General features: G+C 40.9%; 1 protein-coding gene across 1 annotated transcript; it reads left to right on the top strand.

The window, feature by feature from the left end:
- Positions 1 to 2,555: 2,555 nt before the first annotated feature.
- LOC137279015 (ankyrin repeat, PH and SEC7 domain containing protein secG-like) lies at positions 2,556 to 4,064 on the top strand. Its single transcript, XM_067811500.1, has 2 exons — positions 2,556 to 3,432; positions 3,928 to 4,064. The coding sequence occupies exons 1-2, from the start codon at positions 2,556 to 2,558 to the stop codon at positions 4,062 to 4,064; spliced, it is 1,014 nt and encodes a 337-aa protein (XP_067667601.1).
- Positions 4,065 to 16,438: the final 12,374 nt, after the last annotated feature.

Here is a 16,438-nt window from a genome sequence, read left to right as displayed (position 1 = left end):
ACTAGTGACTAGGCAGATGAAACTTGGTTTTCAGCTGGCTTGTCATGTAGCAGCATCACTTTTCCATATCCCATCCTCCCTCGACACAAGATGTGTTCAAACAGTTCCGGTTCAAACATCCAACACACCACGACACACATAATCGGTGGTGAAAATCATGTAATATACCCCTTTAGCAAACATTGGACCACCCTGTGCCAATGTGTCTAGGAAAAGAATGCATATCTTGTTTTGTCCATAATTGTTCTACTGCGAATAAAACAGGTGACGGTTCTCTCTCGACTGGTTTAAGAGAGGTACATTGTGCTGGGTATATCTTCGTCGGTTTCGGTTCTGAATCTCTTTTACGACTGGGATAGTTTGACGGAATTGCATTTGTACTCGTATGATCACATGTGACTGACGCCTTAGATCCCGCTATTAGGAATTTCCCCCGTCGTAAACCGAAAGTACATACAGATAAATAGAAGCGTAAGACACGTCCACATTTCTGGTTTTATGGTGTCAAGCTAACGTAGTTAAATCAGGCCTCTACGACGCAATGGCACCATTCATCACTTTAGGGTTCAGATTCCTTCAAGCCATTAAATGGTCTAAGGTCAGTTTTGATTCTAAATCCTCATCCGTGTTCGACCGGGTTGCTCTGCAGCTCGGTCTTGCTTATGGACTTTAACCGCTTTCTGCGACATTTGAGATTAATGTTTACATCATTATGTAAATCATCATGTGTACATCTTATCTATCATACACAAAATTGTAATAAATACACATCGTTGGTTGCGAGAATAGGCTATGTTCGTACATACCTTTAGCCAGTTAACTGAACAATGTAGCACGCACGTTCATTCTTTAATGTAAACATTAATGCGTTTCACTAATGCCTTCCATGACTTGATTCTTAAGCATTGTTGCATTTTTATATACGTATAGTATTTGTCAAACTGTTTAATGTGTGTCACTTTCCACAGATGATATTTGGTGTGACGGTTATTACATTACGCAAGCTATAAAACTGCGCATAATTCTAAGACGTCTTGGTTGAATATGCGGTAACAGCTTGGAGGATTGAGAGTACATTGTTATAGCAAAAGTCTTAAGCATTAATTTGACTAAGGATCGGCCCCTCATACTCATAGATATATTTTGTGGTTGGTGGTCGTAGTCGGCGATGTTTCCGCAACATGACGACCGCCTGTAAACAACGTGAACCATGAAAACGAGTGATCGATATAATGGACATTGATAGGTTGATGCCCTAAACAAATCACCTTACCCGACCACCTATTCGTTCAGCCGCCTGACAATGCGAGTACAGGTTAATGGGGACCAAGGACTGGCTGGACATCCACAAGTACTGTTTAAGAGTAAGGCTTCATTAGCTACACTAATGTCGAAGAATCCATCATTTCCATAAGTGCTGTGAACGTATTCAATACAAATCAATGACACTCCATCCTCATTTCAGCAAAGGTATAATCGGATAAGTAGTACTGCTAGATCCGGCGCCCTGTACTAGCTGTGTAAGGCCAAACTTATTTGTTTATTTGTTTTTCATCTCCACTTGAATTGAACCACCAAGAGGCATAGCGTGCGGAAATAGTAAACAAGGAATATGATGCATTCACAAAAATGTTTTTCACTAATTGTGTAATGTATTTTGTACACACAACATCGGCGTGAAAATGTAAAATGCGAATATTCCTTATTTGACATCGGAAAGAACATTCGGGGCGGACGGGAGATGAGAAACACAGAAATATGCAGACAAACTATCAATAACACATTTTCATTCTACGCTCATAAAGAAGTCGATGAGGCGTGAAGCACAAGCAGCCATTGATGAAGTCCTTATTGAATCGCACACTAAGCCTCTCTATCAAGATCTGCTTTCACCATCCACATGCGAGAAGGACATGTGTCATAGTATTTTCAAGAGGACAATACCAGCAGTCGTGCTTTCTGAATGCGATGAATGCAGGCATGGTATTGTTATCGAGATCTTCTGTGCACAGTTGTTAGGTCGATAGAGTTATCTCCCTTTTACACACCCGCTATTCAAACACTCCTGATTGTGAATAGCAATATCATTGAAGCTATTGTGTCGCCTTACAGGCGCATCACACAAGGGTGACTCTGTTTCACGTTTGGGGCTGATATTGTGATACATGTCGCCCTGATCGAGCACGCAGTATTGTGCATTTCTGTGCAAATGTACTTAATATTGTTCCGTTACTGGGATTATTGTGACTTGTTTTGAGACACACAATTGCATGCCCCGTGTGTATGAGATCGTGAAGTGATATTACAAAGGATATACGACAGCGTGTAGCGACATATCGCCAGTGTTAGGGGTAAACAGTCATGCTGATATTATCACGGTTCAGTTGCAGTGACAGTGCTGTCAATGAACTGTCACACATACCGGTGATGAACTGACGTCTTTCTCAGAGAGTGGCAATCCTGAGCCGATTCTACAAATCGTGCATACACTAGGATCAGACTAAGTGGGCCGATCCACTTCTGAAGTGGTTGAACAGCTGAAGCAGGCTGAAGAGATGAATTCTCTCATATCTAGTATATCTAGTGACTGTTCACGCCTGACTTGTCTTGGAAACTTTACTCGTGGACTTTCACCGCTACACGTGGCATGTACAGGAGGCCACCTCACCGTCGTGAGGTCCCTAGTGGAAGATCATGGACTGGATGTACGAAAAGGGGATGCTTTCAATAGGACGCCACTGTTCATGGCTGTTGCTAAGGGACATCTGGATATCACAAAATTCCTCATTGATGCAGGTGCGCAAGCTAATTCTGTAAATACTTTCAATAGAGCTTCTCTCATCCACACCGCAGTGCAGAGTAAAAACGCTGAAGTGTGCGAATACCTGCTGACGTTAACACCAAACGTGGACGTCCGCGATAACAGTGGCAATACGCCTCTACATCTGGCAGCTAGACTCGGATGTCTGGATATGTGTAAGTTACTGTTGGACAAAGGAGCCAGTATTAACAATGTGAATAATTTTGGAAACAGTCCATTTCTGGAAGCTACCTCCCACTGTAAGTTGAATGTCATGGAGTACCTCAATACCCGAGGTGCAGATACCCGTGTAAGAGACCGGCTTGGCAATGGTGTTCTCCACGTGGCCGTACGTACCAGGTCATACCTCACAACACGTTATGCTCTCGTAGACCTGAATCTGCCATGGAATGTCACCAACCATGGAGGTCAGTCGGTATCAAAACTAGCAACCGATTTACAGCTATGGGACATTATCTTTCTTCTTCTCAAAGCTGGAGCGGAGGCTGTGATAACAGATGAGGATGTGCTTTTGAATCCAGGAAACATGAACGTCAGTTATATGAGACGCATCACGTCCAATCCCAGAAGTCTTCAGGATTTGTGCTGCTTCAGGATTAGACACATACTTGGTACGAGTCTCTCAAAAACAGTATGTTGTCTACCTCTACCAGAAGGTTTAAAAGATATAATTAGACTGAAACATATTTAGTTTCATCATTGACCTTATCGGTTCATTTCTGAGAACGATTTCGGAATTTGACGCACTGAATATATTAATAACTGAAATCTTGAAAGATGTGATAGGAACATATGTATGCTGGTAGGTCTCGGAATGTCCAATGTCTTCAGAACCACCATAATACCATGTAGTGTAGACATTGCTACATACTGGTCCTACAATGAATACGATATGGGTATGAACTGACGTTGTATACAAAGACCCTCCTGGAGTGTCAACGACTTGTCAACACACCTACATGTATATGTATGAATGAATTCTTCACCTGTCATGTATAATGCGTGTGTGGGTGGCGATTTCTTTCATGAGTTCAAACAAACAGAACCCCTGTCATGCTACTCTGTTTACGACCAAGGCCTAGATTTGTGTACATTTTCTGTGACAGGTGACAAAGCTGTCAGTACAGTATTCAGCATGAGGAGTGTCAACAGCATGCAAGGACTTGACCGTTTCCTGAATCTGCCGTCGCGTTTTCCAGTTGCTTGTATGAATAACAACCTACTCTGTCCAAAGCAGCTCTGAAATGTCTCAACGAACTGTGTGCCATAAAATAAGGGTTGTTTGTACATCTAAATATGCTAAAGCATACACTACGATATATACGAAATACCTTTTTATAATGTTCATGTGAATGTTATTACATAATTATAGTCGGCAACGTCCATTTTTGTTAGTTTTTGACCTCACTCGGGTACACTTGGAGCAGATAACATTCCTCTGAATGGAGTACATTGGTGCATCTTAATGTGGTCATATTCAGCCCTATGTGTAATGACCACTGAGTTTGAAGACTGTTGTCATTATGTTCGCAACTAATCAATGGAACCGATGAACATTTGACATTTAACGTTTTCCATTTCCGTCAGGTTGTGTTATGTCACAATCAATAGTACAGATGAGCTGTTGACTTGTAACGTTCTCCATTTCCGTCAGGTTGTGTTATATGACAGTGAGTGAATTTAGTTTTACGCCGCACTCAGCAATATTCCAGCTGTATGGTGGCGGTCTGTAAATAATCGGGTCTGGACCAGACAATCAAGTAATCAACAGCATGAGCATCAATCTGCGCAACTGGGAACCGATGACATGTGTCAACCAAGTCAGCGAGCCTGACCACCCGATCCCATTAGTCACTTCTTAACATATTATGGCAAATGAACGAAACTGGTTCGCATATGGCGACATAATTCATTTGTTTCTGTTGGGGACGGAACGGTTCGGAGATATGTTTAGCTGAATAGTTTGTTCAGAAATATACCAAAATGCATCTGATGGTGCTGAAAACATGAGTAACTTACACTGCTGAAAATGCCAAAGGTCAATGTGGCATGTTTAATAATGAAAAAGAATAGGTTGGTTGATGATGCGCAGCAAAGTAGGAAGGCTAGGAAACATAAATAGATACAAAAGTAAGAACTTATCCGATACGATTGAAATGAGTGCTCCCTCATGGAATATAGCGAGCTGAATGTCCTTAACAGGAAATATTCGCATACCTGGTACAAATTCACACGTCACTTGTGCTGGTCAGTGTTCGGACATTTCACAGTCACAGGCCCAGTTGAACTCGAAAAGGGATCCACTGACAAACTAACTCGGCATTAAATTGTCCCGAGAACCGATTTAAATACATATTTTGCTTCCCAACAATACCCAGAGAGAGAGAGAGAGAGAGAGAGAGAGAGAGAGAGAGAGAGAGAGAGAGAGAGAGAGAGAGTGAGAGAGAGAGACAGAGAGAGAGACAGAGACAGAGAGATTCTGTGTGAGTACCTTGTTTATGTGTGGATGTATGTGTTTGTATCATACTGTATGTATGTTTTGTGTGTGTTATGTGCTTACATACACATTCCTCGCAAAACACAAAACTTTAGTCTCATTTTTCATTTATTGAAACTGAAAATCACGGAATGCTGCAATAGACCTGGTGACATATATGTACTCACGGTAACAAAATAAAAAGAAGTGGTACTGACATACAGACAGACATACAAATCAGCATCTACAAGTGAATCAATTGTGCAAAACGTACAGCATAGGTGGAGCAAAATGTTAACTTTAAAGTTCAAGTCAGTTATAGGGCAGTAAAGCCGCTTTCAGTGCAACATATGACCATGAACATTCCACCCCACACACTGAGGACAGTCGTCACGTACATCTGACAACGGTATGTGATCGTCCACTGTGACCATTCCCCAAGACACACATTCATGATTCATAGGTACGAAACTAATCAACTGATAAGATCGTCTCTATATGATTGGGAAGAGTGTGGCGTTATTACATTTATCAGCGAGGTGTCGGTAGTCTACAGCAGTTCACAGTCTATATTTTCACTTTTGAAGGATTTTCAGTGTTTTGTGATATGTCAACCTATGTAACGTTTTCAAAGACAAAAGATGACGGACGTGGAAGCGCCAGTAAAATATTCTACATATCCTTGCTGCCTCTTGTCGTGATTACCGTGAAGATCCGGTTAGAATTGATCCAACGTAACCCATACCTTTCGTCGACTATGCTTGCAACAAAAGGCGACCATGCTTGTCATAAGAGGCGACTAACGGGATCGGCTGGTCAGGCTCGCTGACATGGTTGACACATGTCACTGGTTCCCAATTGCGCAGATCGATGCTCATGCTGTTGATCACTGAACTGTCTGGTCCAGACTTGATTATTTATAGGGAATTTGTGAGTGGGAAATGGTCTTAGGAAAAACAGGCACGGAAAAAAGCCATAGAAAGAAACGTCATGGACAAAAAGTCATCGCAAAAAAAAAACAGCAATTATTAGAGAACATCCTGCTCACCAATTATTTACGTTGTTTATACCATATTTTTATTTTCAGAGGCGCTGGGGTAGCCAAGTGGATAAAGCGTTTGCTCGTCACGCCGAAGACCCAGGTTCGATTCCCCACATGTGTACAATGTATGAAGCCCCATTTCTGGTGTCCCCCACCGTGATATTGCTGGAATGTTGCCGAAAGATGAAATGATGCTGAACAAAACACAGTTGTACATACAGAACACCCCGTCGTTTTGGCACCGACACGGGCCATGCAGAGGTACACCCCTGATCATGACTCGTGTATTTGAAACTGGATTCGTCCAGCTTATGGTTTTGTAACCATCTGATTACAATCATTATGGCCTCTGCTCCCTTAACGTCGAAAACGCCGCGCTATTTCTGAAATAACGCTCACACCAGCAATAACCCAAACCCACCCATTCACAAATCACATTATTACCCACTCACTCACTAACTCACTCACTCACTCACGCACGCACGCACCCATACACGCACGCATGCACAAGTTCACTACCGTCTAATCACTAACCACATTTTTTTCAGGCACTGCTTACTGTACTAAACATTATCATAGCTAAACTAAGTATGTTTGTAAGCGAAATGTCGAAAGCTGAAAACATTTAATCACAACTTGATTAACACATTCCGAGTCTTCGCGAGGGATTCCCTCTTAAGTGAAAGCGATAGCTTCCATTTCATTGCTGAAATTGACCGTGTCTTTGGATGGTATTTTCGGATAGCCTAATCACAGATGCTTATAAGCCATTGTGAGGCCTTAGCTCACGTCGATAAAACCAGGGTCATTGACCGTCGAAGATCAAGGCCACGTTTCTCTCTTTTCAAGGAAGGGCTACTCTCCAAACCCACACGTGTTCGTTAGCAGATGGAACCAGTATAAATTATAAAAGTAACAAGGAGATACGTTTTTAGTGACGTCTACTATTTCTCCCCAAATGTCCTTTTCCCTTTTTAAGTTCACGAACTATTTCTTCAAAACCTTCAAAAACGGTGTGAGTGAATTGTTTAGTTTTACGCTGCTTTTTAGCAATATTCAAGTAATACCCCGGCGGGGAACACCAGAAATGCGTTTCACACAATGCACCCATTTGAAGAATGGAACCCGGATCTTCGGCGTGATGAGCGAACGCTTTAAACACTAGGCTGCCCCACCGCTCCATACGGAATGAGCCACATGTATAACAGCCTGATTAATGGCACCATGCGGTGGTACATTAGGTGTTCCTTTGATGCTCATTAAATCTCAAACACATAACATGTACTTATAAGGTGAACTGCTTTTGACAGTACAGTGCGACTGAGTCCCCAGCATTCTTCTTCAGGTTACAAGTATCAAACATTGCTCCTTTTAATCCAATACATGGAACATACAAGATGTCATCTCGATGTACAGGGTTGTGTATGTGTACATATAGCGCTGCCTGGCGTGTATCTGTAGGCGTGTACAAAGCCATTTTCCTCGAGCATGCCAGATAGGTTGCTAAGCTTTATATTTAGATAGTACTGAGGGCTTGCCTAACGTTTTCAGTAACAATCCTGTGTAAGTCCGGGCTTTTTTGTAATTGTAACTGGTCTGCTAGAGCATTATCGGCAAACAGCACTCGGTGACGTAGAATGTATTGTACAAAAAAACGAAGAAACAACAGTCCATGATTTTTGAACAAGTTGGCATACTACCGATCAGGCAAAAGATACGTCACAGACTGTTAAACATTGTAGCCACCAATAATATTCGGTTGTTATGATGTGATATGTTACCTGCTCTGAGTGAGTGAGTGAGTGAGTGAGCAGTATCACGGAAGGAGACACCACAAATGAGCTTCACACAATGTACCCATATAGGTAATCGAACCGGGGTCTTCGGCTTGACGAGAGAACTCTTTAAAAACTGGGCTGCCCCATCTGCCCTGGAACTCAGCACAGGCAAAGAATAATTTTATTGTTTAATACAAATATATATATTATGTTAAATGAAATATGTAATTATATACATAACTGGGGAAATAGCATTCACTCAGGAATAACATGCTTTTAATAAATACAAATGCCGGCATCGAACAATGCGATTTTACCTGGGAAACACACCTCAAGCAAAGAATAATACCATTCTTCAGCCCTAACATAGCTATTGCTCGCAATGGAAAAATGTTGAATGGAATACGTAAATGCTGTGTTAAATACAGTATGAACTTTGATATGTTCCATGGCAGTTTCATCGTCACTACGTTCACATGTCAGTACTCATATTATTAACACTACTGTTTACATCTTCCGTATATTGCTTAAGACATATCTTACACCTGATGATATGAGGTAAACAACATCTTCCGCATCACTGAGTGGCATTCGTGTGAGACAATACAACAGCCTCCTTGATTCAGTGGATATTGCAGCTGCCCATAGAACGAGTCGGTGGTTCGGTCAGGTCGTCGTGATGTACCCAAATACACGAAAAGATTGTACTTGCGTTGTCAGACTCTCTAGTTCTTCGACAAACAAGGACTCATGACCTTGAATCAGTACCCATGGCAAACTGTGACATGCTATGTCGGTGAGCTAACGTCCATGAATTTCTTGAATCCATTCTTCGACGTTTGAAAAAGAACCACGACATTTCACAGAGATTAATCAACACAGTTTATCATACGAAATGTGCAACAAGGAGAAAAAAAGGAAAATTGTTAAAACTGGATCAAAGAAGCACTTATGATCAGTGATGACAGCAGGGTCTTACGAAACACATCGAGCAATGTCACATGCTGAATCACTAACGCTTTGTTGTTGATGCTTCCGTACAGCTTACAACACGTTTTAACGCCTTTTTTCAAAGAAAGGTTATAAATACCACCACATGCGAACCATGTGCCTTCTTGATTAATACCCTCCGCTAGACTAGTGATCTGACAGGATGCTGGTCGGAATCCTGTTGGAGATATGTCAAACACTAGATTACAGAAAGCGTTTGCTATGTTGGTGCTGTTTGGGTAACAGGTATCGTTTTGAAATCCCTGAAATTGCTGAAAGGCCATCAAGCATTTCTCCCATGACGCCTTAATCTGATAAAGCGAAGTTCCATATTAAACTGATGACAGCCTGTATGTGCACTGGACATTTCATATCAGATTGTACATAATCAAGCTCAGCGACTAAGCAATTTTTGTCCCTTCTCGTTACTTTCTTTGGAAAAACAAAATTTCGGTGACCAAGTCATTTCGCGAGTAGCTAATTTGAACCATTTAAATAGGAACTGAATGTTAACAATATGTAATTTCATCGGTTTTAAGTCCGCAAGTGGGTTATTGTTTGTGTGTATTCTGAAAAAAAAAACCGGGAACTGAGTGATTTAAAAGTACGATACCTTACTTTGGCGATTTGAACTCAAACTGCCACTGATGTACTAACGAGGTTCTGTTGGGAAATGCAGACCTACTTTGGGATGCCTCTTTTTCTGTTCAATTTAGCACCCTTTGCATCGTTTGACAGGCCCTTTTTTATCAAGTATCACTGAACTGGAATATTAAGGCGTCACATGGCTGATCTTATCTATACCACTTTTCACATAACAAGATTATTTAAAGGCAAACCTTATCTGTACCAATTATCAACCCATAGGACCATTAAAAGGCATTTGGTCGGTATCATCTGAATTAGGTATCACCGAACGAGTCTGAAGGAAATTGGACTGGACTATTTAAGACTTTTGTCTGGCCTTTTATTATAGGATCATTTATAAGCCCGAAATCACCTGTCTATCGGCAGACACGGTTGATCAAGTGGTCGCTGCAATTCGCACCGGCCTCTCATTATTGGTAGTTCGGATCTCAGATTCGCTCTGAATTTATTTCCACCAGTGAGGGTTGATCTTTGAGTTCTTCAAGGTGTAAAGCATTAGGTTTAATCTTAAACCTTGAGCTAATGCCCCCTTATACTAGTTTAAGCGATTGAGCGAATTTGGTGTTTCGCCACTTTTAGCAATATGCCAGTAATATCGCAGCGGGAGACACCAGAAATGGCGAATCGAACCCAGGTTTTTAGTGTGACGAGTGAACACTTTAACCACAAGGCTACCCACCCCCACCCCCTCCGATACAACGTACTTACGAATATGAATGGCGAACTGCACCATCATACTCAGCATTCCGATTATATTTGAAAACTTATCTGTTCCAAAAAGCCCACCCTTCATGTTGATGTGTATCAAATGAACATAATTTGATCCTGTGCTGTGTGACTTTCAACTTTGGGCGCTTCGGGCATGTATTATGCGTGGAGAAATGCGCATTACAAATGGTCTATTACTTTTATTATTATTATAATGACATTTTGAAGTCGGTGTGATGAACAGTAAGGCGAGTTCTGTGGTTATACTTCTTTAATATATAATTGACCTGAACCTGAGTCAGCAATAGTTATCAAGTGTTCAAACGCAGTCACATTAAGATGTATTGACTATCAGTGATCAACATAGACGATAAGGAATAAGCGGCAACATAGGTCAGTATCGTGGCCTAATCATGAACAAAGAGGGTGATCATATTAATAATAGAGAGTCAATAGACATACTCGTACTTAGAGAATCCTTGCAATACAGACATAATATAAACATTTCAAGTGAACATTGCTTTTCTGACATATGTAAATAAATTAATTACCTGTCAATTACAACATCTACAACTGCCTTCCAAACCCTTTTTTCATATTAATCCAAATCATTCTTCCTTACGTTTGCAGATTCGTTTCAGTTAGAATGGCGAATTTTACAATTTACAATTTCTCAAAAAAAATTTGACAGTCAATTGTCACCATGTTTGCCATTTATTTATTTCTGAATACTCAAAGATCATGCCGTGTTTTGGACAAGGACTTCGGAGAATCGTCAACTACTATATCGTGCTTCAATAACCAACAGATAAGGATCGGTTACAACACTGTATTATTGTATATATTTGTTATATAGCTTTGTGGCCTTCAATTCTGAATAAAACATTTATGCCATTCTTCTCAACGGTTACGACATACTTCTCGTCATTTCCGCTGACAACATGTACCGCTACTAAAACAGACGACCAGTACAGGTTACACAACACCAAATGTTTTCCCATAGACGTCTATAGTAACCTTATATTTTTTTAAAAAATAGCAAGGCTATCAACAGCCATTCCATGTACACATGGGCACAGTCTGATCTCTAAGCTACAATAAAACACAAGTTGTGGCCAATTTGTCCGGCACATTTGCCAAGCACAGGAAGCGGAACACATCAACCCCCAGCTCCGCACCGAATGTCACCTACTTCAAAATATATGTACACACATAAGCATAACCCATGTTGATAAAAATGACAGCACTAAATACTTAAAATTGTGGTCAGTTTTAATAACAGGGTGGATGTGCTTTTAAAACACATACACATCTTACACTATTTCATCCAATCACAGCTGTCACAGGCCTCGGTCCTCGCTCGGGCAGCATGTGATATTGATATAGTGTAGTGGAACCTAAAGCTCTCTTGGACTGCGATTTATCGCGAGCATCCGACATTCCTTTGCAGGGATGAAATATGCCACGGACTGCGTGCTATCAGCGGCCACCTATCTAGGCGGCATTTCTAGCGATAAAGACGCTGAAAGCAGAAAGTGGAGTTATAATTTAACACGGGCTGGGATTTGCTATTTTTCAAGCAAGACAGGACGATGTTACAATCTATCAAAATCTCTGAAAATAATATGTTTATGCCCCACACTTCCACGATAATTCGAACAACATTTATTCTTGACAATAGTTACGAATAAATTGGGGTGTTCTTTTCAATTGTGTCAAGGAGTGAGTGTTGAAAGTGTTTCAAAATATAACAAAAACAAATTCACCCATAACTCAAACAACCAACAAACATAACTGGACTTTACTTTCAAATGTCGGAAAGCGATGCTGACATATGGGACGAAATGAGATGAAATATGGAGTTCTCCACGAGTATCGACAAAACGAAAACATTCGAAAGAATTTGTAATGACAGGAAGGTGTTTTTGATGCATCAAATTTGCATAGCTTTTCAAAACAATATTGTGAGAGGCATAAGGTATAAGGTATCGCCCAAATTGTGCCTGGGCTGTTTCATTCCCGTACTGCCTAAACGTCCAAATGACCATTTTCTGTAATAGAAGGGAAATATAGAAATATATTTTTTCGAAGCAAATGCAGCTGAGATGAATGTCTATTGCCAAAACCTGCTGCCTTCTCAGCAGAGCAAAATAAATAAAAGCACCCAAAGCAACCTGGTCACCTTAGTCAAATATTGTGAAAGACGTATGGTGGATATGGCAAAATACTACACAATATGTCCCATATAACAGCAGACTATGCACCCCCCTCTGCACGAAGAGTACATTACAGGCCATATTGCAGGCCTTATAATGAACTTTATATTGGCACAGTCGATGCCATTAAGTAAGCCACGAAAAGACTTGTCATGAATGATGACATCTATTTATGATGCGATGTATACGGCTCTTTACGATGTTAACCTGACAATAATTTGTGCGTCTCTTCCGAGGGTTGTTGAATAAAAAAATAGTTTAATAGTTTGCCTAAATCAAAGAAGACGTAAAAATAGTCCTATGCAGGGTTCCCCAAACTTTTCCTCCTCAGTAATGTGAGAGAAAAAATGCAGAATTATCCCTTAACCACACGAGGTGCTGAATAGCAGGAAGCATCGGTTTTGTCTGACATACAAATCAAGACATACCAAACTGCTAAGACGACTAAATGCCACACGTAAATGAAAGACCATATCTACATGCTAACACTTCTTCGCAAATGGCATGCCTTTCTACAAGGAGGGAAACACATATGCACATATGACGTCATATATTCGGCGTCATTAATGAAGGGTCTTTAGTTGGTAACGCCATTTCTTAAAAGTAGTAACCTCTTCGTTTCTGTTTGACAGAAATAGTATGGAAACACACATCAGGAGGAGCAATGCCATTATTACGTCGTTTGTTGTACGATACATTCAATTATAATGGCGCATATTTCAATATAGAAATCCACCTGTCACCTATTGTCAGTGACTTGAATGTGGCTATATCCATGTGTAGCGGCCACAAAATGTCCGAGTCCCGTGCTAGGATTCGAACGACGGACCTTCTGATCCGAAGACCACATGGCCAAAGAGGTTAACCCCTTCAGCAAGCTGACAAGGTAAGGATGTCATCTTTGGGATGACTCCACGCCCTGCTGCGCATGGAAGGTTGGGGCCAAGGCACATGAATCGGTGCTTTGCCACTCTCGTTCATAATTCAGGTACCTGTTTGAAAGCGCAGCTTAAAATGAGACGTGATTTGAACACTTGTTGAAAGGAATCAGGCTATAGGCCGTTTGGAATCTCACCAAACTCAGCGGCAGGATGCTGTCCGTTTAACGTGAGTGCTATTGGTAAACTGAGATTTCAAGCCAAACTGTTCACGGTTTTGGAAGGTATAACTCCTACCGGGTGACGGTAACTTTACCAGACAACGTTATCGGGACGAGATTCTGGCTCCTATAATAGCACCATTTCTGCAAGCTATGCATGACGTTTATGGTCGACCATCTTTACTGCAGGACGACAACGCTGAGCCAGGATTGTCACGGAATTCCTTAGACAGCAGGATGTACACGTAGCGTAGAGCGGATGGAGAGACCAGTGTGCTCGCGGTATCTTCCCAAATGTCAGACGCGTCGACTGTGAGACGGGTAATTATCAGATCAGTCGTGGTTAGTCAAGCATTAGTTACCTGTTTACCTTTCAGTAAAATGGAACAGATCACAACAATAAAAACTTATTTTTAATAACCTTTGCTCTTTTATTATTTACATATCAAATTATCAAATGTAAAATATGGTGATTTGATGATTTTACATCACAATCTTTATAAGTAATGTAAGCACCAACTTTAAATGTTAATTACATATCTTGTTAAGAAATGTAAGTGCCAACTTTATTATGTAACAAAAGTATATCACTATTTACTATTTACATATATATGTCAGTCAGTAACGGAGTATTGTATCCAGTAATTGTAGCACTATTCACTTTACATTCATTATTTACATATCGGTCACAATCACCTTCACGGTTCAATAGTTTTAGCCAAGTTTCAAGAGATGTCCTACAGAATCCAGGAATTCAATGGCTGTCTTCTGGCCACTTGTCAGCTTTTCTTTCTGACGAAGGAATCTCCCCTCGGATTCTCTGTACACTTTTTCCTGGGTGGGGGAGCAGCACCAGAGTTAATCTGCTACAAGTTAGCGCCCTCTGACTTCTCTATGGCTTGTATCAGGTCCACAAATCTATACAGGCTGTCCGTTGTCGGTTGGGCAGCAGGGCGAGGCAATGGTCTGAGGAATCTCTCAGGAAGTCCCCAACAGTGGAACATTTCCCTCAGCAAGCCTTGACGATACATCTCCACTGTGTGGTCTGGCCTCTGGTGTTATCCTTGGAGTATGTGAACCCATCAAGAAATACTTGCTGGGTTTCTCTCTGAGACTGAATGAATTCCACTCTGCGTATGCCAGCCATAGCAGCGATATCATACTGACGTTAGAATTCGTGTTATATATCACATGTGAGGCTCAGCTTGAGTTGCGGAGAACTTTAAACCACTTACTCAAGTATATACAAAACAGTTAAAACTTATTTAAAAATGTTTACTGCATTCTACATACTTCCTGTATTCCATATAGTTGAACAAACTACTACAAAATCACATGCCTCTCCACATGATCAAAAGCAGCGGCAACAACAGCAAAAACAAAAGAGTTTAATCTGTTTGAGTTAACAAACTTCAGTAGCTGGGATCAGCCTACTCACCCTATCCAGAGTTTGGAGCAGTTCATTAATTAGTAGGTAAGGCCAGGCATTTACACTGGTCACACTTGACTGATTTGTCTAATAATTGAGCCGTCTGACAATAGGAACGTCTGATGCTTGGGAGTGATCTCAGATCTCAATTCAGTTGAGTATGCCTGGGATGAACTCGGTCGATATGTGTATACACGTCACTGGTTGATCTTCCGTGACTCAGCAGGGTTCTAGCAGAGGAAGGGAATGCTGCAGTTCCGCAAGTTTTCTTTATAAACCTGATAAGGAGCACAAAAACAACGTACACCTCTCTTGGACGCGCGAGGAAGGTACACAGAATACTTAATGAGTCCTTTGTGTTTGTCATATTCATTATGGGAGTTTGGTCTATACAACCTATGTTTGTCAGTGCTGTTTGAAGTTGTCGTCTCTATATATGTCACGAAGTGTCAATTTTGTCTACACATTAAACATTATGATGACACTCTTAGTTCTATCATTTCTGAGAAACGTTTCTTTACTATAGCATTTGACCACAAGACAGAATCCTAGCAGTTTGAGACGGGAGGCCACTCTGCTCCACTAATGATGGGCACTAACTATGAAAAGCAGAATGTTTGAAACATAACCGTTTTCTTTCATGTCTCTATTCAAACAAAAATGTATCCACCACGACAACCAGTCGTGGAAGGATGATCTGTTGTGCTTTTCAAAACTCACAAAATTTAAGTTAATGTCTCTTATGAGTTTTACATCGGCCACATCAAGTCTAGAGTATGTTGTATTCCTGTATGTAAATTCTAGAGCTCCAGCCATATTTGACCCGTAAAGATCCGGGATAAAATAGGTCTTCAGCAACCAATGCTTGTCACAAAGAGGCGACTTACGCGATCGGGTCGTGTGGTCAGGCTCGCTGACGTGGTTGACACATGACAATTGCGCAGATCTATGCTCATGCTTTTGGTCACTGGAGTGTCTGGTCTAAAACTAAAAAGTAACTCATGGTCGACATCTTGATCTTGAGCGAGGTGATCGCTTGTGGGTTTTTGTATCACCCTAACTGTTGAAAAGTGAATATCACTTCTGTCTTGAGTGTCCATTTTACAATGATTTTAAAGACAACACAGTTCCAAAATATTATCATAATAATCTTTCATCACATGAGAAGGTTTTTCAACTGTTCACTTCAAAGAATATAACTGACATTAATGATCACGGAAAATATTTATAT

Source organism: Haliotis asinina, chromosome 3 (genome assembly GCF_037392515.1).
Source record: "Haliotis asinina isolate JCU_RB_2024 chromosome 3, JCU_Hal_asi_v2, whole genome shotgun sequence".
NCBI classification, from domain to species: Eukaryota; Metazoa; Mollusca; class Gastropoda; order Lepetellida; family Haliotidae; genus Haliotis; species Haliotis asinina.
Note: the sequence above shows the minus strand (reverse complement) of the source record. Positions and strands in the feature narration are given on the sequence as shown.